Below are 27855 nucleotides of genomic sequence, written 5' to 3'. Positions count from 1 at the left end.
GGTTCATTTCCCTAACATCAACTTATCTGACCTTTTCTGCTTGACTCAGACATATACTAGATATTGCAAATAAGGGAAATCACAGGACCTATGTTTCTTTGGGCCTGGCTTACTTCACTTAATTTTTTCCAAGCCTTTCCATTTCCTAACAAATGGGGCAATGTCATTCTTTCTGATGGAGGCATAGAAAGGAAGATGAGTCTTTAACATAGTTTTTAACATAGCAAGACTTTAAAACAAAGACAAAAATTCCTTTTAAAGTCTGACAAATTAGTGGTTTTTAGTCTATTTCCAGTTATGCTTCTATTACTGCTAATTTGAGTACCACTGACTTAAAAGTATGTATTTCATATTTTATTTACATAATATAGAAAAAGACTAAAAATCCTATGTTCATGAATCTATTCTTTTTTCTTTTTTTTTGGTCTGTCATGGGGCTTGAACTCTGGGCCTGAGTGCTTGTCCCTCAGCTCTTCAGCTCAAGGCTAGCGTTCTACCACTTGAGCTACAGCGCCACTTCCAGTTTTCTGGTGGTTTATTGGAGATAAGAGTTTCATGGACTTTCTTGCCCCGGCTAGCTTTGAACTACGATCCTCATATATCTCAGCCTCCTGAGTAGCTAGGATTACAGGCATGAGCCACTGGTGCCCAGCTTCATGAATATCCTTGGTGAATTTTTTTTGTAGAATTACTCAATATACTACTTTTTTTTTGGTCCTGGGGCTTGAACTCTGGGCCTGGGCACTGTCCTGAGTTCTTCAGCTTAAGGCAATCACTCTACCACTTGAGCCACAGCGCCACTTCCGGTTTATGGTGGTTAATTGAAGATGAGAGTCTATGGACTTTCCTGTCCAGACTGGTTTTGAATTTTAATCCTCAGATCTCAGCCTCCTGAGTAACTAGGATTACAGATGTGAGACACTGGCATTATTAATTCTTTTAGCAAATATTTATTGAGTTTGGATTGCTTGCCAGGCCACAGACACAAATATGAAGGAAACCCAGTCCCTGGCCTGAAAGAGAACATAACCTGGTGCAAAGCAGGCACATAAGTAATAATGTAGTGTTACCGTAGTTTGTAATGGACACAATGCTGTGAGAACAAAAGGAAGGGAGGAATTGTGTCTCAGGATTACTGAGGATTGTATCTAGAGGCATCATCAAGCAGGGGATAGTTGGTGGTTCATGCCTGAGATCGTAGTGCTGAGGAGGCTATGGCAGGAAGATCCAGATTTGAGACCAGCTTAGGCAGAAAAGCCCACGACCCCATCTCAAGCATAATCAGCGAAAAACAGGGCTGTAGGTATGGTTCGAAGCAGCAGTGGTAGAGCTACTTGACACTTAACAAGCTTGAGAACCTGATTTTAAACCCAAGTACTGCCATCTGGGCTATGTAGACCTGTCTCAATAAACCTAAAAAAGGAAGGAAAGAAAGAAGGGAAGGGAGGAAAGGAAAAAAGGAAAGAAAATTGGATACTAAAGACAGAAACTCACTTGACAGAGAAAGGCAAAAAGAAAACAGTCTAGCTCTGAGAGTCAGAGTAAAGATGGGTGAATATGGGCTGGGATGAAGGTGGGTGAGAGACTATTTGCCTAGCATTCAGGATGCTGGGGGTTAAACAAACTGGACTTGCATTACAAAAGAAAAAGTATCAGTTGGATAGAAAAGCAGCAAATCCTAGTGTTGGTGTGCACATGTAATCCCAGCATTTAGGAGGTAAAGACACCAGGATTGTGAGTTCAAGGCCAGTTTATATTAAGTGAGAGAGTGTGTGCGTGTGTGCGTGCGTGCGTGCGTGCGTGCGTGCGTGCGTGCGTGCGTGCGTGCACGTGCATGCATGCATGCTTGTACTGGGGCTTGAACTCAGGGCTTAGGCATTGTCCCTGAACTTTTTGGTGGTTAACAGGAGATAAAAGTTTTATGGCCACAGCACCACTTCCAGTTTTCTGGTGGTTAATTGGAGATAAGAGTCTCACAGATTTTCCTGCCGGGGCTGGCTTTGACCCATTATCCTCAGATCTCAGCCTCCTTAGTAGCTAGGATTACAGGCATGAGCCACCAGTGCCCAGCTTAATTTATTATTAATCGGTTTGTGTTGTGCAATTGTTACCACATCTGTTACCAAATTAAGAATATTTCCATTTTTAAATGGCTGCATAAAATTTAATCATGAATCAGATTGATGGATAGCAAATGTTTTAACTTTAAGGTGGATTATAAATCATTTCAGTGAACATCATTATCTAGCACTTAGGAAAAATACCCAAAAGAGACAGTATGCATTTAAATACTGATTAGATGTGATTTGCTTTTCCAAAATCATCATACCTGTTACACACTCATCATCAATGTGTGAATGTGGTTTTTGTTTAAATCTTGAGTATGGAAAGCATGTTGTGGGACTCTTAAGTATTCTCCTAGAGAATTTCAGTGTACAGTTTCAAAAATTACTTAACCATGCTATATTTTTGTAACGATTACCTGATTTACTTATTGCTTGGTTGATTGCTTGACTTTGATTGCTGTGGTGGGGATCAAAATCCAGAACATAGAAAATGCTAGGCAAGCGCTCTAACAAACACCAAGCTAATCTTTTTGTTGTTGTTGATGGTAGGGCTTGAACTCAGGGCCTTGGTGCTGTCCTTGAGCCTTTGTGGGCAAGGCTAGTGCTCTATCACTTGAGCCAAAGCTCTGCTTCCTAAGCTAATCTTAATATTTCAGTTTTACCTGATTTTACAAAAGAGGATCAATTGTTTTTCATTTAAGAGAAAAAAGTTAGTCTGGTATAGTAGTGCCTGGCACTAATCCTGGTATTCTGGAAGTGAAAGGAGCATCCTGAGTTCAAGGCCAGCCTTGACTACCATAATGAGATTCTCAAAAATTGAATGCTGGAAGCTGGGTGCCAGTGGCTCAGGCTTGTAGTACTAGTTACTCATGAGGCTGGGATCTGAGGATCATGGTTCATAGTCAGGCTGGGCAGGGAAGTCCATGAGACTCTTATCTCAATTGAAAACTAGAAGTGTAACTAATTGTGTCTCCAAATGGTAGAGCACTAGCCTTGAGCATAGAGCTCAGGGGCAGTGCCCAGGACCACTTCAAGCCCATGACCTACAAACAGTAAAATTGAGTGCTGGATTCTAAAGAGTTCAATGAGAGAATGTCTGGCATGTGTAAAGCAATGTAAAACAAAAACCGTGACAAAAACAAAAATAATGTAGCTAATGCTGTAGAAAAATTTCTTTGAAGACTGCTTAAAGTATACCTTAGAGCTGATGTACATTAGTTTTAACTAGCAATATCACTGTTGAGGAAAAGTAATTATAGATAAATGTGTTTATTACATTTTTTTAAGATCAGTATTTTAGAACATTGTATTGTTTTTAGATTTATATTGTTATTTACTAATTTTATTTACTTTTTTTGAAATTAGGATATATCAACTCAAGAAAGTAACATATTAGGGGCATTCTGTGATATGAATGTAAGTGTTTTTTTTCATTTTAAGGTTTATGTAAAATTTTATGTTTTCTATTTCTATGATGTTTGAGTCTTTTAATGTCTGATAAGTTTTTTTTTAGTGTTTGCTAGTAAGTGAAAGTTGTTCTTGGTAAGTTTTATGATAATGATATATTTTAATTTTTAGGATGTAGAAGTACCTTTGCATTTGCTTCGGTATGTCTGTTTGTTCTGTGGGAAAAATGGCCTTTCTCTCATGAAGGATTGCTTTGAATATGGAACCCCTGAAACTTTGCCATTTCTTATAGCACATGCATTTATTACAGTTGTGTCTAATGTAAGTATTGTTGGGAATTAATCTTGGGAGTGTGTCTAGCATTTTAATATGGACTTTGTATCCAGAAAACACAGAATTTTAAAGAGTCGGCATGAACAGTAACATTTTTCCCTGCATCATGATTTGAAAAAATTGAATATGCCATTTTTTTTAAAGATTGCAAAAATGAGAATTTAAATAAAAGTTTGAATTTTCTTTTTTCTTTTTGCCTGTCCTGGGTCTTGAACTCAGGGCCTGGGTGTTGCCCCTGAGCTGCTTTTGCTCAAGGCTAGCACTCTACCACTTGAACCACAGTGCCACTTCTGGTCTTTTCTGTGTATGTGGTGCTGAGAAATTGAACTCAGGGCCTCATGCATGTGAGGCGAGCACTCTACCACTGAGCCGCATTCCCAGCCCTGGTGAATTTTCTTTCTGTCTTTTTGTTGTTGGTGGTGGTGGTCATGGGACTTGAACTTGGGCCCTAGGCTCTATCTCTGAACTCTTGCCCAAGGATAGTGCTCCACCAGGTTGAGCCTAAGTGCCACTTCTGGTTTTCTGATGGTTAATTGGATGGAGATAAGGGTTTTCTGGACTTTTCCTGCCTGGGATGGCTTTGAACTGTTATCAGATCTCCGCCTCCTGAGTAGGATTACAAGCATGCACGATCAGTGCCTGGCTAAATTGGTGAATTTGTAAAGTTGATATAGATAGCCATTACCTTTTTTTTTTTTTTTTTTGCTGCTGCTGATTCTGGGTCTTGAACTCAAGGCTTAGGTGCTTTCCCTGAGCCCTTTTGCTCAAGGTTAACCCTCTACTACTTGAGCCACAGCTATATTTCTAGCATCCCTACCCCTCATTCTGGAACTTGAATTCTAAGCTTGGGCAGCACTGTCCCTGAGCTTCTTTTGCTCAAGGCTAGTGCTCTATCACTTGAGTCACAACCCCACTTCCAGCTTTCTCAGAGTAATTTATTGGAAATAAGAGTCTCACAGACTTTTTTGCCTGGGCTGTCTTTGAACTACAATCCTCAGATCTCAGCCTCCTTAGTAGCTAGGATTACAGGTGTGAGCCACTGGTTCCTGGCCTCTTCCAGTTGATGGATAATTGGAGATAAGACTTTGACACTTGATAATAAAATGTATACAGCTTTAGAAGAAGCAGTTTACTGAATGATTTAGTGAACAAGGTGTTTTCCATAGTTACTACACATTAATGCCATCTTTGTTTCTTTATAGATTAGAATATGGCTACATATCCCTGCTGTAATGCAGCACATCATACCTTTTAGAACTTATGTTATCAGGTAAGATTATAATGTTTATTCTAATTATTTAATATGACTAAATTTAAAACACAGATTATATTAGTTAACAGTTGGGTCTGTAGCATTTCTTATGCATATATGAGTTTATGTTTAATATTTAAGTTTGTGTCTATGTATCTGTGTGCCAGTACTAGGGTTTGAACTAAGGGCCTGGGCACTGTCCCTTAATCTTAGGCTGGCATTCCTTACCTTGAGCCATACCTCCACTTTCAGTTTTTGTTAGTTGATTGGAGTTTTCTGTCCTGGCTAGCTTTAAATAGCAATTCTTAGATCTCTGCCTCTTGAGTAGTGAGTATTACAGGCATGAGCCACCTGGCCTGCATTGATTTTTTTGTTTTGTTTTTTGGTCGGTCCCGGGACTTGAATTCTGGGCTCAAGGCTAGGGTTCTACCACTTGAGCCACAGTGCCACTTCTGGTTTTTCTGGTGGTTAATTGGAGATAAGATCTGATCTTCTCACTTGGGCTGGCTTTGAACTGCAGTCCTCAAGTCTCAGCCTCCTGAGAAGCTACAAGTACAGGTGTGAGCCACCAGTGCCCAGTGCATTGATAATTCTTGATGGAAAGAGTAATAAAATATTTGATAGGCTTCTGGTTATAATAGTGAATGAATAGGTGACCATTTTGCAGCATATTATAGACCCTAACAAAGAACACTAATGTCAAAAAGTTGAATAACAAAGCAATTAAATAAAGCCAGAGAAATGACTTGTGAGTCAAGACCTGAGAGAAACACATAAACTTAACCCCAGATTTTTGTAGGTTTTAGAGTTTAAAAAAATGTATAATGTATACATTGCTAATTTTTGGTTAAGTTAGGGGGAGGAAGTGTGCTGTGATAATGAAGTTTGCTGAAATTAACACGAACTGTATATATGACAGACTGTAATACAGCTTTACTGGAGGTTTCTTTATACTTGCTCATTCAAGTTAGACTCTTAGGGAAAAAAAGAAAAGATTGCCATAGGTCAAAGTCCTTTAAATATTACTTAGAAATAGTTTAAATGTGGGGGGGGGAAGCCGGGCGCTGGTGGCTCACGCCTGTAATCCTAGCTACTCAGGAGGCTGAGATCTGAGGATCACGGTTCAAAGCCAGCCCGGGCAGGAAAGACCGTGAGACTCCTATCTCCAATAAACCACCAGAAAACCGGAAGTGGCGCTGTAGCTCAAGTGGTAGAGCGCTCACCTTGAGCTGGAGAGCTGAGGGACAGCGCCCAGGCCCAGAGTTCAAGCCCCACGACCGACAAAAAAAAAAAAAATGGGGGGGGTGGAGCAGAGAGGGGTGGAGGTGTGACTCAGTTGGTAGAATGTCAGCCAGTGAGTGAAAGTGTCAAGTATTAAGTTTGAGTCTGGTCTCAGACCTAAAAACAAAAGGAAAGGAATAGTGTAAATTGGGACTATGTTTAAGTATGCTAGTTCTATTGTATAACATTATGGAGGTATGAAGTAAAGGAATGTTGGTAAACTAGTAGGTGGTGTTTAAATGTTTTGTGAATTTTTGTGTATTTTCTATTTTTTAATTATTTAGGTATTTATGCAAGCTCTCTGATCAAGAGTTGAGACAGAGTGCAGCTCGTAACATGGCTGATTTAATGTGGAGCACAGTGAAAGAACCATTGGATACAACATTGTGCTTTGATAAAGAAAGCCTGGATCTTGCATTTAAGTACTTCATGTCACCTACTTTGACTATGAGGTTGGCTGGATTGAGTCAGATAACAGTAAGTTATATTTCTTTCTTTGTCCTCCCTCCTTCTCTGTCCTCCCTTCTCCTCCCTCTTCCCTCCTTCCTCCCTTCCTCCCTTCTTCCCTTCCCCCCATCTTCTTCCCTTCTTCCCTTCTCTCTCTCCCTCTCTTCCTCCCTTCCCCTTCTCCATCTCTTCATCCCTCCCCTGGGCCTAGGTACTGTCCCTGGGCTCTGTTTTGCTCAAAGCTAGGTCTCTGTTTTGCTTAATGCTGTTGTTCTGTTTGAACCACAGTTCCGCTTCCTGCTTTTTAGTGGTTAATTGGAGATAAAGAGTCTGCCTCCTGAGTAGCTAGGATTACAGGTTGAGCCACTAGTGCCTGGCTCTTTTTTTCTTTTTTCTTGGTTTATATCAGTTATACAGAGAGGGTTTTATTGTTACATCTCCACACATGTTTATACTATTCCAGTCAATTTTACCCCTTCTATCACACTCCTACACCTGGTGTTCATTTTTTATTATTAATAATTTATTGTTATTTTAGAGTTGATGTACTGAAGTATTACAATTAACATGAGTCAGGTAATGAGTACATTTCCTTTCATGCATTGTCTTTTGTTCCCTCATTTTCTCCCAGTCCCTCCCCCATGTCCACCTATGAATTGTATAGTTCTTTCATCTATGTCTAGTGAGCTCCACTGCTACACTTTTCCACCCCTTTTCCCTTGAGTTCTGTACCCTCCCCCCATTCCTTCTGAAGATGTACACTTAAGTATATAAGATAAATAATACCATATATAAGGTAAAGAAGCACCAAAACTTAAAAAAAAACTCTTGTTTCCATATCTGTTTCAGTATGTATATTATTTTATATTCATATTCATTTAGGCATTGAACCTTTGTATAAGAGTATCCTCTTTTGGTCTCACTGTGTGAGTGAATCCTGGATAATTTGCCATATCCCAGTGAGGTCTAATTTCTGCATATGAGAGAGACAATGCGCCATTTCTCTCTCTGAGGTTGGCCTACCTCACTTAAACATGATTTGTTCTAGTTACATCCGTTTCCCTGCAAATGACATTATTTTATTCTGTATAATGTCTGTGTAAAATTCCGTTGTATATAGGTACCACATTTTTTGGGTCCATTCATCTGTAGTGGGCATCATATCTTTGGCTATTGTGAATAGTGTGGCAACGAACATGGATGTACAGTTGTCTTTATCATATCATGGTTTATTATGTTCAGGGTAGATGTACAGGTGTGGTATTGCTGGTTGGTAGGGAAGGTCTATGTTTCTTTTCTTTCTTTTTTTTTTTGTTTGGTCATGGGACTTGAACTGTGGGCCTGGGCACTGTCCCTCAGCTCTTCAGCTCAAGGTAGGGCTCTACCACTTGAGCAACAGTGCCACTTTGGGTTTTCTGGTGGTTTATTGGAGATAAGAGTCTCACGGACTTTGCTGCCTGACTTTCCTGGCTTTGAACAGCAATCCTGAGATCTCAGCCTCCTGAGTGGCTAGGATTATAGGCGTGAGCCACTGGCACCTGGCTGTGCTATGTTTGTTTTCTTTAGGAACCTCTAGCCTGCTGTCCAAAGTGGTGGTACTAGTTTACATTCCTACCAATAATGCAGTAGGGTTCTTTTTTTCTCCACATCCCAGCCAACATTAGTTGTTCAAATTCACAGTGTTGGCCAGTCTTACTGGGATGAGATGAAATCTCAAAGTTGTTTTGATTTTCATTTCCTTTATGGCCAGGGATGATGAGCATTTCTTCACGTGTTTGTTTGCAATTCTTACCTCTTCTTCTGAGAAGTCTTTCCTTAACTCCTTTGCCCATTTAGTGATTGGTTTATTAGGTTTGGGGTTATTTTCTTGAGTTCCTTGTGTTTATTTGATATTAGGCCTTTATCTGATATGTTGCTGGTAGGAATCTTTCCCTAGTTGGTTGGCTGTCTTTCTAGTTTAGTAACTGTCCTTAGATGTGTGGAAACTTTTGGATGTAGTCCCATTTATCAAGTCTCTCTCCTGTCTGTTGTGTCCCTGGGACTCTGTTAAACTACTTATACCTGTAAGTTAATAACGTTTCTCCTCTTCTCTCTTGCAGTAGTTTCAAAGTTTTGGATCTGACTTTGAGGTCTTTGATTCACTTTAAATTGATAATAGTGCATGATTGTAAACAGGGGTCCATTTTTAGTTTTCTGCATATGGGTTGCCCAGTTTTCCCACCAATTATTGAAGAATTTTTTTTCATTGTATGTCTTTAGCTCCCTTATCAAATATATCAGATAACTGTTAAGTGTATGATTTTATTTCTGGGTCTTCTAATCTGTTCCATTGATCTTTGGGTCTATTTTTGTACCAATACCAAGTTGTTTTGTTAGGATTATAGGCATGAGTCATTAGTGCTGGGCCATTTTTCTTTTTTACTTGTAATAATTTAACCTGGTATATTAAAAATTAATCATTTTAATATGTGGCTAATATAAAATTATACTAATAATTTTAAATAGTTACCTGTATGCTAAGCTTCTTAATTCAGAGCAGTCCTATTTTCCAGGTACGAGTAGCCTCATGTAGTCCCAAGATAATTTTTTTTAATATAATCACCCAAATTTTAAGTGTTTGAAATACAGTTTCATCACTTACAGGTGCGCGCGCACACACACACACACACACACATATCTATTAACCTGTTTATGTACATATATATTTCAATTATGGTAGAAATACATATATATGTATGTATATACCCACAAAAACATATGCATATGTATTTATATGCCCACAAGAACATAGGCATATATTGTACTTTATAAACACATACATATATATCCATACAATATAAAGATTTCATTTTCCATGTTTTAGTGCTCAAGCAATCCCCTCCAAAAAATAATTTAAAAGAACTTAGTTGTGTCCTAAACTATGATACTTTGAAATTATTAGGAAATAGTATGTCTTCTCTGTATTCACAGCAAATATTTGTGAAACCTGAATTAGAAGAAAATCCTTACTATTACTCAAATTGTTGATTTTTTATTATTATTGGTAGTAGGCCTTGAACTCAGGTCCTGTGTTCTTACTCAGCAGTTCACAGCTGGCACTCTACCACTTTAGCCATGCCTCCACTTGTGGCTTTTTGCTTGTTCAATGGAGATGAGAGTCTCTTGGTTTTGTATGACCTGGCTGGCTCTGAACCTAAATCCTCAGATCTCAGTTCCAGAGTAGCTAAGATTGTAAGTGTGAGCTATTGGCACCTGGCCAGATAAATGTTAGATTTTATCTAGGGAGGTTTTCCTGAAACTTGGTCTTTTATGACACAATTCTACCTACATTGGATTTTTTATAGGTTTTTGTAGGGTTTTTTTTGTAGTGTTTAGTGTAATAAGGTGTAATTATTACTTGTGAAATAAATTTTAGTTTTTTTTATTGTGATCGTTGCACTTAGTGAGAACTGTTTAATTTTATGCCTTTTATGTTACAATTTTAATCTGGTCTGTTTTGACCTATAGAAGTAAGCAGGTTAGTATTTCTTGTCACATGCAAACATATACAGAAAAATTGAGAAAAGTGTTGATAATTTTTTTTCCTTCTATTCTTAGAATCAACTTCACACCTTCAATGATGTGTGCAATAATGAATCATTGGTATCAGACACAGAAACGTAAGTAGGAGCATTAATTTATACATGCATATGACATTTTAATATGTTTAATATATAATTGACAATTAGATTTCATATTATTTTTAGAAATCCTTTTGTCTTACTGCTTTAATTATGCAACATAATATATTGAGAGATTTGTGTAATTAAAAAAAAATTAATGCTGATCCTGGGGCTTGAACTCAAGGCTTAGGTGTTGTGGAGCCTCAGCTCCACTTTCAGCCTTTTGGTAGTTAATTGGAGATAAGAGTCTCACAGACTTTTCTGACTGGGCTGGCTTTGAACCCACTATCTTCAGATCAGCCTTCTGAATAGCTAGGATTGTAGACAATGAGCCACTAGTTCCCAGCTTGATTTCTATGTTTTTATAAACATACCACTATAAAGTGTTATTTGCTAAAAGATACTGTTACACAAGATAATTTAGTAGTGAATATTATAGTGATTGGTTTCAGAAAGTACACCATCTTACTACAAGTTTATACAAGAAAGTGTTATAATTTGGTTGGTTTATATACAACAGAAATTAATTTTCCATGTTCTGGAATATACAAGGTCACAATCAGATTGATACCTTAGTTCTGCTAGAGTATATTTTGGGTTGCAAATTGGTGTTTCACATGCTTAAAAGAGAGGGCTAGTATTCTCTGGGCTGGTGCTCTCCTCCTACTCCCTCTCCCCCTTTCAAGGCTGGAAAGGTGGCTAAGTGGTAGAGCACTTGCCTTGCATCCATGAGGCCCTGGGTTCGATTCTTTTGCCTTGCATGCATGAGCCCTGGATTCGATTCCTCAGCACCACATAAGCAAAAAGGAAAAAAAAGCCGGAAGTGGCACTGTGGCTCAAGTGGTAGAGCGCTAGCCTTGAGCTGAAGAGCTGAGGGATAGAGCCCAGGCCCAGAGTTCAGGCCCCACGACCGGACCCCCCCCCCCCAAAAAAAAAAAAAAGGTTCTCTCTCTGTGTCAATACTGAACTCAGGGCCTTGTATTATCAATTGACTTTTTTTGCTCTAGGGTGGAATGCTACCATTTAGGTTATAGTTCCACTTACAGCTTTTTGTGTGTGTGTGTGTGTGTGTGTGTGTGTGTGTTTTGAGTGTGTATGTGTGCAGGGTATAAGCCAGCTGGTCCTGTGACTTAACCTCAGGCCCTGGTTGTTGTCCCTGGGGGTTTTTGGTCAAGGCTAGTGCTCTATCACTTGAGCCACCATTCCGTGTGTGTGTGTGTGTGTTTGTGTGTGTGTGTGTGTGTGTCTGTGTGTGTGTGTGTCTGTGTGTGTGTGTCTGTGTGTGTCTGTGTGTGTGTGTGTCTGTGTGTGTTTTGGGTTTTGGTTTTTTTTTGTCGGTTGTGGGGCTTTCTCCTCTGTCTTGGGTGCTGCCCTTTAGCTTTTCAGCTCAAGACTATCACTTTACCAATTGAGCCGTGGTGCCATTTCCGGTTTTCTGGTGGTTAATTGGAGATAAGAATCTCACTGACTTTCCTGCCTGGGCAGGCTTTGAACTGTGATCCTCAATCTCAGCCTCCTGAGTAGCTAGGATTATAGGAGTGAGCCACGAGGACCCAGCTTAAACTTTTTTAGTATAACTATGACTACATTTTTCAGACTTATCACATTTAATGCTTAATTGAAAAGTCTTTTTTTTTTAAGATCTGGAGTTTTAATAAACATGGAAAGAATGCTAGTCGTATGAATCACTCTATGTCCCAGAGGAGTATAGGTATCCTTAAAAAAAATCTGTTTCAATGTCATTGCACCCTCCTGCACAAACTTGAAATGTAACCTCTGACCTCACAGAGCTGCACAGGCTTTTATAGACTTTTTATAGACTTTTGTTTTTTTTTTAATTTTAACTGTATTTTTTTCGTCTTTTCTTTTTTGGTACTAGGGATCGAACCCAGGACGTTGCACTTGCTAGGCAAGCGCTTTGCCACTGAACTACATCCCAGCCCTTTTTTATAGACTTTTTCATAGACTTTCAGATCTCAGCCTCCTGAGTAGTTAAGATTACAGGCATGCCCAGTGGTGCTCAGCTGAGGGTTCTACAGTCATGATCTAATTATCTAAGAATGAAGTCCTCTATGTTGAGCAATGAAAAAAAGCTTGGAATTTTCATCACAGTAGTACCACACATTACAGGACGAAATCTTTGTGGTTTCAAAACAGTTGACAAAGGACTAGGAATAAGTTCCTGTTTTTAACTGGGTTATTATGTTGTGTTTTATGTTCTAGCCATGTGGCTTCTACCATAGAATCTTGTATGTATTAAGATTATTCTGGGGTTGGAGGCATGGTTTGTTGGTAGAGTACCGCCAGTGAGGTGAAAGCATCAGGTATCAAGTTCAGGTCTTGGTTATGGACCTTAAAAAAAAAAAAGATTATTCTTTTGTTTCTAAGGGTTATTCTATGGTTGTCTATTAGTTTTCATTGATCTGTAATGTTCTCTCCCATGTTCTTTCTATTCTTTGTCTAATGGTTCTGTATATTGAAAGTAAGACATCAAGGTTTCTAAGTACAGTTTATTACCATTAATCCTTGGTTTGGTATTTAAGAATTCGTCTGTGTGCTCTAATTCATTCACAACTGCACAGCCAATACTCATGGCAATTTCATAGTCCTACTCATGCACAGAACAGTGAAAATTTCACTTCTCCCAACATTTACATTATAAGCTGAAGTTGAACAAGATGACATTTTCATTTTGTTTCAGAGCTCATACAAAGGATAAAGAGTGGTTTGAATTCCAAATCTATTTGTTAGGACAGGTGGCCAAGCAAGTTAACCTAATTCTTCTATTTTGTAAAATGCAGTCAATATATGACTTATTTGTAGTGTTTAAGAATATAATTATTATAATTATATTTTCCAGGATTGAGTTCATTATTATTCAGTGACTCCATAGAGTATAACTTCTGCAAGTAAAAATTGACTATTGCAATTGATCTGTCTATTTCTTGTTTGATTTTGTTAGTTTTTGCATTATATATTTTGGGACTCTTCTTTTTTGTTTGTTGTTATTGGTCATGGGTCTTGAACTCTGAGCCTGGACGCTAACCCTCAGCTCTTCAGCTCAAGGTGAGTGCTCTGCCACTTGAGCCACAGCGCCACTTCTGGTTTTCTGGTGGTTAATTAAAGATGAGAGTCTCACTGACTTTTCTGCCCTTTCCTGCCCAAGCTGGCTTTGAACCATGATCCTCAGATCTCAGCCTCCTACTAGTTAGGATTATAGGTGTGAGCCACTGACCATCCAGCTTTGAGACTTTTGTCAATATGTTTATAACAATTTGATCTTTTTTTTTTTTTTTTTGTACTGGGGCTTTCATCTAAGGGCCTTGTTCTTGACTACACTGACAGTCTACTGCTGCCACACAAGCCCTGGGATTTTTTTTGTTGTTGTTGTTTAATTTTGCTTCATCTGCTGCTATTGCATCTTTATGTGCTGGTCCTAGGGTTAGAACTCAGGGCTTGGGAATTGTCCCTGAGCTTTTCTTTTTGCTCAAGGCTAGTTCCTTACCACTTGAGCCACAGCTATACATTCAGCTTTTTGCTGGTTAATTGCTTTACATGTTATAATATGCATTTCAAGTTAGTGCTGATTTCATGCTAATTAGATAGAAAAGTCTTTTGCTCTAATACAGCTGTTACTTGTTTCTGATTTTTAAAAAGTCAGCTACGGTCCTTGATTTCTTAATTTTTCTTTTACTGCTTTTGAACATATGCATATGATGTGATCTCTTTGTGGTCTATTTAGAATTTGTTGTGTTTTGTTGATGTGTAGATGAATGTTTTTCTCACATGTGTCAGGTGTTAGCCATTACTTCAAATAATTTTCCTGGCTTATACTTCTCCCCTTTCTGGGACTCTCCTATGTTATGTTTCTAGAGTCCTGACAGTTGGGTATTGGCCAGCTGCCAATGGCTCATGCCTGTAATCCTAGCTACTCAGGAGGCTGAGATCTGAGGATCACAGTTCAAAGTCAGCTGGGCAGGAAAGTCTGTGAAACTCTTATCTCCAATTAACCACCAGAAAACCAGAGGTGGTCATGTGGCTCAATTGGTAGAGCGCTTGCCTTGAGCTGAAGAGCTGAGGGACAGCACCCAGGCCCAGAGTTCAAAGCCCACAACTGACAAAAGCAAAAAAAAAAAAAAAAGCACTAGTAGTTTGTTTTAATACTTCTCTCTACCCACTCTCCTATAATATTTGCTTTGGGTATAATCTTCCCTGGAATCACCCTTTTAGCTACCTACTTTCCCTTTTGCATTATAGCCTGTAGAAAGTCCTGAATGCTTCTGTGCCACTGTGGAATTTTTTCTGTTTTTATTTTTATTCTGTATTTTAGGTGCTGGTCCTGAGGCTTGAACTCAGGGCCTGGGCAGTGTCTCTTAAGCTTCTTTTGTGATTATGGAAATTTTAAAGGGGGAAGGCAAAGTTTAGAACTTGCTAGTCTCACCTGGGTACTTGATGTTAGGCGTTATCTTTACAGTTACTTGTTACTGACTTAAAAATTTAGGGAATGTTTGTAGGTCATTTTAGTTAACGCTTTATAGTCTGAAAAATTGTATATAATCACTTTTATTATTTGTATGAAAACAAATGTAGGTGTTCAGCTCAGCTGGATCTGCCTTTTACACAAGGGAAGCTAATTTTTTTCCTTTTAATATGTTATTTTTATCATTTTGACTCTAGGTCCATTGCAAAAGAACTTGCAGACTGGCTTATTAGCAACAATGTAGTGGAGCATATATTTGGACCAAATTTACATATTGAGGTTTGTTGATGATTTCCTATTCTTTATGTATTTTATAGAAAGGAATACTTTTGAAAATTACATTGTTTTCCTTTTCCAGATTATCAAACAGTGCCAAGTGATTTTGAATTTCTTGGCAGCAGAAGGGCGGTTGAGCACTCAGCATATTGACTGTATTTGGGCTGCAGCACAGGTAATATTAACAGTTTCTTTTTACTGTTACCTTTTCAAAGGGCTTCACTTCTCTATGAGGTAAATTAAGATATGAAAAATCGGGGAATGTAATATGAAGTCTGAATGGACCACGTTTTACTATATTACTGAAGGAACAGAGGGAAATCAATCCTAATTTTCTCAGGAAACAAATAAATCATCATCATCATTATTATTGTTATTATTATTCAGTAGTTGTACAGAGAAGTTACAGTTCCATAAGTTAGGCTATTAGTACAGACCCTCTTGACAAATGTCACCTCTTCCTTCATTCTCCCCCATTTTTCTCTTCCCTTCCTTACCCTCAAGTGATTTAGTTTTTACATAATGTACATTGGCTATAATGACTGCATTTGCTCACTCTTCCTCCATTCATGTGCCTCCTCCAGTTTTCCCTCCTTTTCAAAACATGTTTCTATTTCCTGGCATTCATTTGGATAAATAATACATTATTATTAAGACGAATTAGACCTTTGGATTCCAGCTTTCAGGTCTGACATTGAGGTCTTTAAGTTGATATTGGTGCAAAGTGACAAACAGGGATCCAGTTTTAGTTTTCTGTAAGGATGTTCAGTTTTCTTAACAGCAGTTATTGAAGAGGCTATTTTTTTCCAAGATATATTTTTGGCTCTCTTGTCATATACTAGATAACTGTAAATATATAGGTTTATTTCTTTGTTTTCCAGTCTATTCCATTGGCCTTTGGGCCTATTTTTATGTTAGTACTAAGCTTTTTATTTTAGTACTAAGCTTTTTTTCTTAGAGCTCTGTAGTAAAGTTTGAGGCCTGTAATTGTGATACTTTAAGCATTACTTTTTTTTTGTCTAAAATTGTCTTGTTCCATATGAATTTTTAAAAATTTAAATCTCATCGATTAACATCTTGGGGGTTTTGCTAGGGATTCCATTGAATTTGCAGATTACTTTTGGCAGTTGTTAGCATTTTCATATTAGTTCTACTTATTGAACACAGGAGGTTCCTTTTCCTTCTGTCATGTTTGATTTCTTCAGATTTTTATAGTTTTTGCTATAGAAATCTTTCACTGCCTTGGTTAGGCTTACTCCTTTTTTTTGAGGCTATTACAAATAGAATCATTTTCCTGAGTTTACTCTCTGCACACTGGTATACAGAAATGCTGCTGATTCTTGTGGGTTGATTTTTGTATCCTGTTACTTTACCAACTTTTTTTTTCTTTTTTCTTTTGCCAGTCCTGGAGCTTGAACATAGGGTCTGAGCACTGTCCCTGAGCTGTTGTTTTGCTCTAGCACTCTGCCACTTGAGCCATAGCAGCATTTCTGGCTTTTTCTGTTTATGTGGTGCTGAGGAATCGAACCCAGGACTTTGTGCATGCTAGGCAAGCACTCTACTGCTAAGCCACATTCCCAGCTCCCTGAGCTTTCTTTCTTACAGTACTAGCATTGTCTCAAGGCTAGTGTCCTACCCACTTAAGCCACAGCTCTACTTCCAGCTTTTCTTAGTAGTTAATTGGAGATAAGAGTCTTTCCAACTTTTCTACCTATGCTGGCTTTGGAACTTGATCCTTAGATCTCAGCCTCCTGAGTTGCTAGTATGTGAGCCACTGGCACTGGCTTCTCTTAGCCTTTAAAGAATTTTATTCTCTCAGTGCTGGGATCAAATGCAGATCAGGACCTCTGATACTCGATTTAAGGGATTTGTCAATGCACCAAACCCCAGTTCTTTAACTGCTTTTAATATTAATATTTGTATATAAGTTTTACCTATTATCATTCTATTTGGATTCTACAAATTTACTCAGTAGGCTTTTTGCAGGCAATAAATTAAGTTTGCAGGGTAACACGTATTCATAAGTTACTTTGTTGAATGGCAACTCCTTTGTACAACTACTTAAAAAGATAATAATAATATTTTTTTAAAATGGTAGTTGGATAAGATAATAGTATAATTTATTTTTGCTGATTTATCCTACCATTTATGGTATTTAAAATTAGTATTTTACCAAGAAAATAAAAATTAGCATATTGGCCAATTTCTTGACTATAGACTGTGTAACTTTTAAATAATTTACAGATAATTTAAATGTGAGTAATCACCAAAACTATTTTCTCTTATTTTGTAGTTGAAACATTGTAGTCGGTATATTCATGATTTATTTCCATCACTTATCAAAAATTTGGATCCTGTACCACTTAGACATCTCCTTAATTTGGTCTCCGCTCTTGAGCCAAGCGTTCATACTGAACAGGTAATCTGCATGGAAATAATGACAATTTTTTTTCTTGTTAAATAACAGTTTACCTTGCTACTGAGATAACTTCACTAGTAGCTTATTTAATTATTTCAATTATATTAGTATTTACAACAGTGTTGATTGAGAACTTCCATTTTTTAATTTCTCTTTTTAAGACATTGTACTTGGCGTCCATGTTAATTAAAGCATTGTGGAATAATGCATTGGCAGCTAAGGCTCAACTCTCCAAACAGAGTTCTTTTGCATCTTTATTGAACACTAATATTCCCATTGGAAATAAGAAAGGTTAGTAAAATGTATTTTTAAATTTTGAAATTGTTGTTTAAAGTTTGAGACTATGACTGAGAATTGAAAGTATTTTCTGCTAGTATAGGTTGATCATTCCTATCTGAAAATCCTAAGTTCAAAATGATCAAAAATTCACAACTTTAAGTTGAGTATTGATGGCTCACACCTGTCATCCTAGCTACTAAGGCAGCTGAAGCCAGCCTGGGTAGGAAAGTCAGTGAGACTACTATTTCCAATTAATGGAGCTATGGCTCAAGTGTAGAGCATTTTTAGCCTTCAGCCTAGCAGGTCAGAAATACCACTCAGGCCCTGAGTTTAATCCTCAGGGCCTGTACTCCCTGTTTCAAACCCAAAATTTACAACTTCTGAAGGAAGATATGATGCTAGTAGTGGAAAATTCAACACTCTACAGCATGACAGGTTTCTGTCAAATCATAGATGTACTAAAAATGTATAAAATTACCTTTAGGCTGTGTATATTAGCCTGAAGGTAGAGTTAGTATGTAAGGTATATAGGAAAGGAAAAATATGAATTATTTGTGTTCTCTTGAGGTCTTAGCCCCAAGGTATGTTATTTGTGTATGCATATATTTTAAAATTAGAAAAGATCCAATATGCAATATGAGGACTAAGCTTTTCAGATAAGAGTCACTCAACTAACACGGTCTAAAGTTTTGTTTCTAATGTAATATAGACTATATATGAGAGTAAAAATGTTGTTTGTTACTGGTTTTGGTTTACCCTTTAGGTAAAGGATGATAATAAAGCTTCAATCTATTTTTTTCTTCTACAAAACAATCTGCAGCCATGTGTCAGTGTTAGCCATTACTTCAAATAATTTTTCTGGCTCACACTTCTTCCCTTTCTGGGACTCTCCTGTTATGTTTCCAGAGTCCTGAAAGTTGGGTATTGACAAAAATACAGTTGTGGCCAGGCGCCTGTAATCCTAGCTACTTAGGAGGATCAGATCTGAGGATTTCTGTTCAAAGCCAGCTGAGGCAGGAAAGGCCATGAGACTCTCATCTCCAATAAACTACTCAGAAAAACCAGAAGTGGCAATGTGGCTCAAGTGGTAGAGCGCTAGCTTGAGCACAGAGGCTCAGGGAGAATGCCCAGGCCCAGAATTCAAGCCCCAGGAATTGGGGGTGGGGTGAGGTGAAGGCTTTGCACTGGCAGCTCACACCTGTAATCTTAGCTGTTCAGGGGGCTGAGATCCAAGGAACTCCAGGCAAGAAAGCCTGTGTAAAGCTTTTACATACAATTAACCACCCAAAAACCGAAAGTGGAACTGTGGTTCAAAGTGTTACTAGTGATGGCCTTGAGCTCAAAAGCTCAGCAACATTGGGGCCTGGGAAGATGGCTCAGTGGTAGAGCGCTTGCCTTGCATGCATGAGGCCCTGGGTTCGATTCCTCAGCACCACAAAGCTAAAAGAAAAAAGCCGGAAGTGGTGCTGTGGCTCAAGTGGTAGAGCGCTAGCCTTGAGCTGAAGAGCTGAGGGACAGCGCCCAGGCCCAGAGTTCGGGCCCCACGACCGGACCCCCCCCCCAAAAAAAAAAAAAAAAGCTCAGCTACAGTGTCCAAACCCTGAGTTTAGGCTCTAACTAAGACTGACAAAACCAAACACAACAACAAAAACATCTTTCTGTAGAGTTTTTTTTTTTTTGCCAGTCCTGGGGCTTGAACTCAGGGCCTCAACATTGTCCCAGAGCTTCTTTTTCTCAAGGCTAGCACTCTACCTCTTGAGCCATAGCACTACTTCTGGACTTTTCTGATTATGTGGTACTGAGGAATTGAACCCAGGGCTTCATGCATGCTAGGCAAGCACTCTACCACTAAGCCACATTCCCGGCCCTGTAGAGATTTTTTTTTTTTGTATGTCATGGGGCTTGAACTTTGGGCTGGGTGCTGTCTCTCAACTCTTCAGCTCAAGGCTAGTGCTCTATCATTTGAGCCATAGCACCACTTCTGGTTTTCTGAGTGGTTATTGGAGATAAAGAGTCTCGGGGCTTTCGTGCCCGGACTGACTTTGAACCAGGATTTTAAGATCTCAGCCTCCTGAGTAGCTAGGATTACAGGTGTGAGCCACCAGCACCCGGCTAGATATTTTAAAGATTAGAACATTTTTTTAACATGTCATGTGCTTTCTGTGTATCCTTTCATATATGTATAACTTTTAAGAACTTTTTTTTTCTTATGCTGGTAATAGGGCTTGCACTAGGGCTTTATACTCAAGGCTGGTACTCTACCACTTGAGCCATACTTCCACTCTGACTTTTTGCTGATTATTGGAGATTAGTATCTCTCAAAAATTTCTGCCTCTGACATTGAACTAGAATTCTCAGATACAGTCTCACTAGGATTACAGACAATGAGTCACTCACCCCCAACTCCAAGGACTTTTCTAAAATGTAACATACTTGAACCCAGCTTATGTCTACTGACACTACATACTATTCTAGGGTTTTTTGAGTTAGCTCTCACAACTTTAAGGTTTTCCCATTGTGTCTTGTTTACTGTGTTTTATGTTTACTATGTTTTTATGTTTACTGTGTTTTATTACACTGGTCCAAAGAAGCTCAGTGACTTAGAATGTTTCCTTCCTGTTTTTTACTTTTTCTTCAGAGGAGGAAGAACTCAGAAGAGCAGCACCATCTCCTTGTAAGTTGTGTCTTAGATATGCATGAAAAATGACATAATTTTGATGATCTTTGGGTAATTACTTTTATATAGAAATATGTTAGTATTAGAGTCATATATTTCACTTTGCAGCCTAGACACAAATCTTAAACTAGTTAAACATTTTACCTCTTTTATTCCTCCTTTCCCTCCTTGTTGGAAGGATTAAATACTGAGCCTCCAGCTTGCTAGACAAGTGAACTACGTATCATTTCTTCCCAGTGACCAACAGCTCCATCCTTTTAAGAAATAATTAGCAAATGGGACTAAATGTAGTGGCACACACCTGTAATTCTAGCTACTAGAGTGTAGAGATTTTGGTTTTAGGTCAACTGGTGCAAAAGTTAGAGGGACCCTATTTCAAAAACAAGGCAGGCCTGGTAGTACATTTCTGTAATCCCTGTTACTCAGGAAGTAGAAGTAGTATAATCTCAGTCCAGTGTGGACTGGAGAAAAGCCAAGATGCTAAAAAGCACAAGACTTGGGAGTGTGGCTGACGTTGTATTTACAAAGTGTGAGGCCCTAAATTCATTCCCCATTAGAACCATCTGACCTATCCAAAACCTTGTCTACTAGGCAAACGTTAATATAAATTAGAATTAAAAAATTTAAAACTTACTTTGTATAGGGTCACCTGCAGCAAGTCCTCAAAGCAGTGATAATAGTGATACACATCAAAGTGGAGGTAGTGACATTGAAATGGATGAGCAACTTATTAATAGAACCAAGCATGTGCAGCAGCGACTTTCAGACACAGAGGTATGTAAATAGATTTTGCCCTATTAACAGGATTTGAAATATTTCCATCTTGTTTATTATTTGTATTGGGAATATAAATATAATCCTTGTGGAGTCTCCTTTGGGTTCTTTAGACATTGAAGTTTTAGTTCCATTTTGTATTGTTCAAAGAAGGACATTACTATAAGAGCTGTTTAGAAAAGCACAATATGTCCATATCAATTATGTTTTTCTTTCTAATTTAAAATTTTCAATGTATTTGTTTATGAATACAGGAATCCATGCAAGGAAGTTCTGATGAAACTGCCAACAGTGGTGAAGATGGAAGCAGTGGTCCTGGTAGCAGTAGTGGACATAGTGATGGATCTAGCAATGAGGTCAATTCTAGCCATGCAAGCCAGTCAGCTGGGAGCCCTGGAAGTGAGGTACAGTCAGAAGATATTGCAGATATTGAAGCTCTTAAAGAAGAAGATGAAGATGATGATCGCGGCCATAGTCCTCCCAAAAGCAGTTGTGGAACAGAGCTTCGAAACAGAAAGTTAGAAAGTCAAGCAGGCATTTGCTTAGGGGAATCCCAAGGTCCATCTGAAAGAAATGGGACAAGCAATGGAACGGGAAAGGACTTAGTTTTTAACACTGAGTCTTTGCCATCAGTAGATAACCGGATACGAATGCTTGATGCCTGTGCTCATTCTGAAGACACAGAACATGATATTTCAGGGGAAATGAATGCTGCTCACATAGCACAAGGTTCTCAGGAGTCTTGTATCACACGAACTGGGGATTTCCTTGGGGAGACTATTGGGAATGAATTATTTAATTGTCGCCAGTTTATTGGCCCACAGCATCACCACCACCATCACCATCACCACCACCACCACCACCACCACCATGATGGGTAAGCCTGTTTAAAAATAAAATATTTAACTTATATTTCATTTGGGAAATTATTATAGCTACTTCTTAAGTCTATTTACTTTTGCTTAATGCTGTACAATAATAATGATGCAAAGAGATTAATGCAACTCAAACATAGGTAATATTAAGCTTTGTAGTGTGGGGACATGTAAAAAAAGCAAAATTAAGCTCTCACTATTGGCTCAATGTAGATTACTTGGTCACTTGGTTACAAGGTTCCTGAGTTAAATCCTCAGCACTGCAGAGGGAAAATAAAGTCCATTTCCATAAAAATCATTTTTTGTTTTGAAGGCAGCAGGGCCTAGACACCGGTCCTCAGCTTTTTTGGATTAAGATTAGTACCCTAACACTTAAACTACAGCTCTACTTCAGGGGTTTTTGTGGTTACTTGGAGATAAGAGTTGCAGGGACTGCCCTGGCTGGTTTGAACCATGATTCTTAGATTTCAGCCTCCTAAGTAGTTAGAATTACAGGCGTGAGTTATCTGCCCTTGGCTATACCCAGCGTTTTTTGTTTTTCATTTTCTTCCTTAATAAAGACCAGTCTCAATATTCCCCATGTGTGGTTTTCTTTTTGCTTTTTTTTGGGTCTGTCATGGGGCTTGAACTCTGGGCATGGATACTATCCCTGAGCTCTTCAGCTTAAGGTGAGCACTTTACAACTTCTGGTTTTCTGGTGGTTAATTGGAAACAAGAGTCTTAAGGACTTTCCTGGATGGACTAGCTTTGAACCGCAGTCCTCAGATCTCAGCCTCCTAAGTAGCTAGGATTGCAGGCGTGAGCCACCAGCGCCCAGCTTCCATGTGTGTGTTCTGAGTCTGTTTTTAGAGCTGAAAATTAGACCAGGTACTAGTAGCTTACAGCTATATACCTACTCAGGAGGCTGAAATCTGAGGACTGCAATTTGAAACCATCTCAAGCAGGAAAATCCATGAGACGCTTATCTCCAATTAAATACCAAAAAAAACTGGAACTGGAACTATGCTAAAGTAGTAGAACAATAGATCTGACCAAAAAAAGAAAATAAAAGCTCAGGCATAGTACGCAGGCCCTGAGTTCAAGCCCTAGGCACCTCCTCCAAAAAAGAAAACTAAACTAAAATCTCTTTCTACTTCCTTCCCCCTCCTTTCCCCCTTTCCCTCTCTCCTCTTCCTTCTACCTACCCGCTCTATGGACTTTTATATATTAGGTAGGCAAGTAATGTATTATTGACCTGTATTCCTATCCCCCATTAGTTGTATAATTTATATTTATAGCACATCTCCTATTTTGTTAGACCAGTGACTTTAATATGTGTAATTGCTACATATGCTTAGTGGCTGTTATTTTGCACAGCATAGTTTTAAATCTTCGACTCCAATAATTTTCTGAAAGCAGATGTAAAATCACTTGTGGAAACATCTAATCTTGGTGATGAAAGGGAAATTTTACATCACTTAATTTTAGGATATTAATGTGTATGAACAGTTTCTTTTTATTATTTGTAAAATCCACACATAGTATTTTACAATAAGTGATTCTATTCCTCTGATATTATATTGGACAAAGTACTTAAATTAGTTACTTTTAACTTTGTAACCTACAAAATGATAACCGTGGTACCGATCTCATGAATTTATTATAAGGATTTTATAAGCTAATGTAATTGTGGAAATAAATGCTCATTAAACGTTACTACTGTTTATTGTTGCCATTAGAAGTAATATGTGAATTAAAGGTGAAATATGAACTTATGGGTTTTTTTTTTGGTCGGTTGTGGAGTTTGAGCTCTGGGCTTGGGTGCTGTCGCTGTGCTCTTCAGCTCAAGGCGAGTGTTCTACCGCTTGAGCCACAGCGCCACTTCTGGTTTTCTGGAGATAGAAGTCTTTCTTGCCTGGGCTGGCTTTGAATTGTGATCCTCAGATCTCAGCCTCCTTAGTAGCTAGGATTATAGGCGTGAGCCACTGGCACCCAGCTGAATGTATGATTTTATCAGGATGAATTTCACAAAAGTATAGTTTGCCAGACTTTCCAAAATTCCATTTAGTAGCTTCCATGAGCAATAAATCCACATGTATTATTTTATTTTCTCTTTTTTTAAAAAATGTATTCTTATTTTTTATTTTGGTGCTGGTTCTGAGGCTTGAACTCAGGGGCTAGGCTTTTTTTTGCTAAAGGCTAGTACTCTACTACTTGAACCACAACTCCACTTCTAGCTTTTTGGTAGTTAATTAGAAATGAGAGTCTGATAGACTTTTCTTCCTGAGCTGTCTTTGAATCATGATCCTCAGATCTGAGCCTCTTGAGTTGCTTGGATTACAGGTGTAAGACAGCAGTGCTCAGTTTCCTCTTTTTTTTTTTTTTTTAAACTAGGGCTGAGAACCGAACCCACGGCCTTGCGCGCGCCAGGCGGGTGCGCTTCCGCTGGGCTAAACCCCCAGCCCCTCAGTTTCCTCTTTTATTCTCCATTATGTCAAAGGCAGTGTTTCTTAATCTTGACAATATTGGACCAGATAATTTTTGGTCTTGAATCCACAGCAATGAGGCTGTTGCTTTGTGCTCTGTAGCATGTTTAACAGTATACTTACCTCTTATCAATCTCTAGATGCTAGCAGCATTCCTTTACTTGTAACAACAAATATGTCTACATAATTTTTTACTATTACTAGTTTTTGGTGGGTCTGGAGATTGAATCAGGACCCTTGTGCATGTTAAGTAAATGTTCTACCATTGAGCTGTATATTCAGCTCAAAAATTATCTTTGAAGACATTTTGGTTACCAGTAGGGACATTTGGAAATCAGCCCTGATTGTTTAATGTTTGATATTATGGGTGTTACATTAAAAATTGATCCCAGAATTCTTTACCAGTTCCAGTATTCCAAAGCAATTAACTTCATTGTTTAACTTAGTTGTGATACATTTAGTTCAGAACATCACAGTATGTCCTTTAGTCTTGATACTCAAGTAAAAAGAATACCATTAGATTTTATAGGTCTACTCTGTAAGACGTAATGATTTAATTTTTTTTGAAGCCCTTTCTGTTTTCTGTGCATATTATTGCTTGTATATCTCTAAATCAACGCTAAAATTTTATGTTATTTTGTTACTACTTGTCACTATATCCTTTAGAGTACACAGTGAAGTGTGTTTTAGAAATGATTTTATTGCTTAGTATACCTTTCTTAAGTTAAAGAAAATTCATTGGGAGACAATTTCTGCATATTAAATCCAAGGTTTTGTACATGCTGATTTGCGTCACATCACTTTCAGTACGTCCAAATTAATATTAAGTGCTATTGTAGCCTTAAATTGGAATATTTTTCTGTAATTACAGAAAATTATTTGGTTTTATAGTTTTATGAATAAATGAAATGAATGAAAGCAAACTGAATGGTTTTATATTGTAACTTTGAGTTTATAGAATGAAAGCTACCAGTATATTGACCTTACCTAAAAGTTTTCTTAGAACTAGTTATGTGCGTATGTGTATAACTCATTAGACAATTTGAAAGATTTTATATCTAGCTGTCTTGCTGTCTATCTAGTAAAATGTAATATGGGTGTATATTATAAAATTGTAACATTTAGAATTTTGCAGCTTTTTCATTTTTGTACTAGACCTGGGGTTAGAACTGCTGTCCCTGAGCTTTTTTTTGTGAAGTCTAGTGCTCTACCACTTGAGCCAGAGTTCTATTTCTGACTTTTTGGTGGTTAATTGGAGTTAATATTCTAACTTATTTTCTGCTTTGAGCCATGATCCTCAGATCTCAGCTTCGTGAGTAGCTAGGATTTCAGGCATGAGCCACTAGCTCTTGGTACGTTTTTCTTTTTTTCTTGGAATGGGCGGGTGACTAGTGGAGATTGGATTTTAGATGAGCACTCTTACCACTTGAGTCATGCACCTAGTCCATTTGCTTTTTCAGTTTGTTTTTCTCAAAGTTTTGTGATTTTTGCCTAAGACGGCTTTGATCTATAGTCTTTTTTTTTTTTTTTTGGCCAGTCCTAGGGCTTGAACCAAGGGCTTAGGTGCTGTTCCTGAGCTTCTTTTGCTCAGGGCTAGCACTCTACCACTTGAGCCACAGCACCACTTCCAGCCTTTTCTGTTTATGTGGTACTGAAGAATCGAACCCAGGGCTTCATACATTCTAGGCAAGCACTCAACCACTAAGCCACCTTCCAGCCCTGATCTATAGTTATTTTACCTCTGCTTTCTGAGTAGCTGGGACTGCAAGTATGTTCCTTCATAGTACTTAGCCTTCTTTGTAGTTTTGTGTTGAAGCTGTCAGGATCCCATGTTAGAAAACTTTTGATTCCCTGCACCTCTTCTAGAATTGAATAGCATAGTTGTGTTTCTGATTTTGTTGTAGCTTGTGCCAAATATTTTAAGAGAATTTGTAAAGTCCCTCCCTAAAGTTTGTGATTTCTCTGTTACAGGCATATGGTTGATGATATGTTAAGTGCAGATGATGTTAGTTGCAGTAGTTCGCAGGTCAGTGCAAAATCAGAAAAAAACATGGCTGACTTTGATGGTGAAGAATCTGGATGTGAAGAAGAATTAGTTCAAATTAATTCACATGCAGAACTAACATCTCATCTCCAACAACATCTTCCCAATTTGGCATCTATTTACCATGAACATCTTAGTCAAGGTAAGATTTTATGGTAAACTATTATGTTCTTGAAAACAGATGATTTATTAAATTGTTTAAAAGAATTTACAGTCAGTAGTATTAGTGAATTTCTATAGACAAAATGACTTGATACATGACAATTTGCTTTCCAAGACAATGAAATTATTATAAATATTCAATCATGAATGTAAGGAATTTTTTTTGTGTGTGGAAGGTGCCAATACGGGGGCTTCAACATAGGTCCTGGAACTGTTCTTCAGCATTTTTTGCTCAAGGCCAACATCTCCTACTTGACTCACATCTCTTCCTCCAGCTTTTTTTGGGTGATTAAGTAGAGATAAGAGTCTCTCAGTGGTCTTTTCTTGCTCATGCTGTCCTCAGATCTCAGCCTTCTAAGTAGCTAGGATTGCAGGCATGAGCCATTAGTGTCTGCATATGGCCTCTGTTTTTGTTTTTTTTTGTCGGTCGTGGGGCTTGAACTCCGGGCCTGAGTGCTATCCCTCAGCTCTTCAGCTCAAGACGAGCGCTCTACCATTTGAGCTACCCGCCACTTCCGGTTTTCGGGTGGTTTATTGGAGATAGGAGTCTCACAGTCTTTCCTGCCCGGGCTGGCTTTGAGCCGCGATCCTCAGATCTCAGCCTCCTGAGTAGCTAGGATTACAGGCGTGAGCCACCAGCGCCTGGCATGGCCTCTGTTTTTATTCAGAGATGTTCAGCTGGGAAAGAATGAAAATTAATAAGTAAGAAAATTACATAGATATTTTAGAAAATACTTAGCTACATTCTATTTTATTCTCAGAAATCTTAGAACCTAAATGTAATTGAGCATACATCATCATTTTGTATGATCTGTCCATATGAAATGTGTACATTGGGCAAATCTATATACACAAAGTAGATTTGTACTTACCTGATGATAAAAAGAATTGGGAAAAATAAGGAGATTAGCTCTGTTAAAAAGTAAATTCTTTCTTTTTTGGTGATGAAAATGTTG

At 38.2% G+C, this 27855-nt stretch overlaps 1 protein-coding gene across 1 annotated transcript in view; it reads left to right on the top strand.

Annotated features, from left to right (window-relative positions):
- The window catches only part of Usp34 (ubiquitin specific peptidase 34), a 190561-nt gene that overhangs the window by 20362 nt on the left and 142344 nt on the right, over positions 1 to 27855 (top strand). Inside the window, exons 4-16 of the mRNA XM_013022457.1 lie at positions 3432 to 3482; positions 3645 to 3794; positions 5009 to 5076; positions 6624 to 6816; positions 10384 to 10445; positions 15126 to 15207; positions 15287 to 15379; positions 17498 to 17623; positions 17785 to 17914; positions 20541 to 20576; positions 21223 to 21353; positions 21608 to 22230; positions 26665 to 26879. Coding sequence (XP_012877911.1) covers positions 3432 to 3482; positions 3645 to 3794; positions 5009 to 5076; positions 6624 to 6816; positions 10384 to 10445; positions 15126 to 15207; positions 15287 to 15379; positions 17498 to 17623; positions 17785 to 17914; positions 20541 to 20576; positions 21223 to 21353; positions 21608 to 22230; positions 26665 to 26879 — 1960 coding nt within the window. The remainder of the gene's footprint in view (positions 1 to 3431; positions 3483 to 3644; positions 3795 to 5008; positions 5077 to 6623; positions 6817 to 10383; positions 10446 to 15125; positions 15208 to 15286; positions 15380 to 17497; positions 17624 to 17784; positions 17915 to 20540; positions 20577 to 21222; positions 21354 to 21607; positions 22231 to 26664; positions 26880 to 27855) is intronic.

The sequence above is a fragment of the Dipodomys ordii genome, unplaced genomic scaffold (genome assembly GCF_000151885.1).
Source record: "Dipodomys ordii isolate 6190 unplaced genomic scaffold, Dord_2.0 Scaffold63, whole genome shotgun sequence".
Classification (NCBI taxonomy): domain Eukaryota; kingdom Metazoa; phylum Chordata; class Mammalia; order Rodentia; family Heteromyidae; genus Dipodomys; species Dipodomys ordii.
The sequence above is the reverse complement of the archived record's forward strand: the minus strand, read 5'-3'. Positions and strand labels throughout refer to the sequence as shown.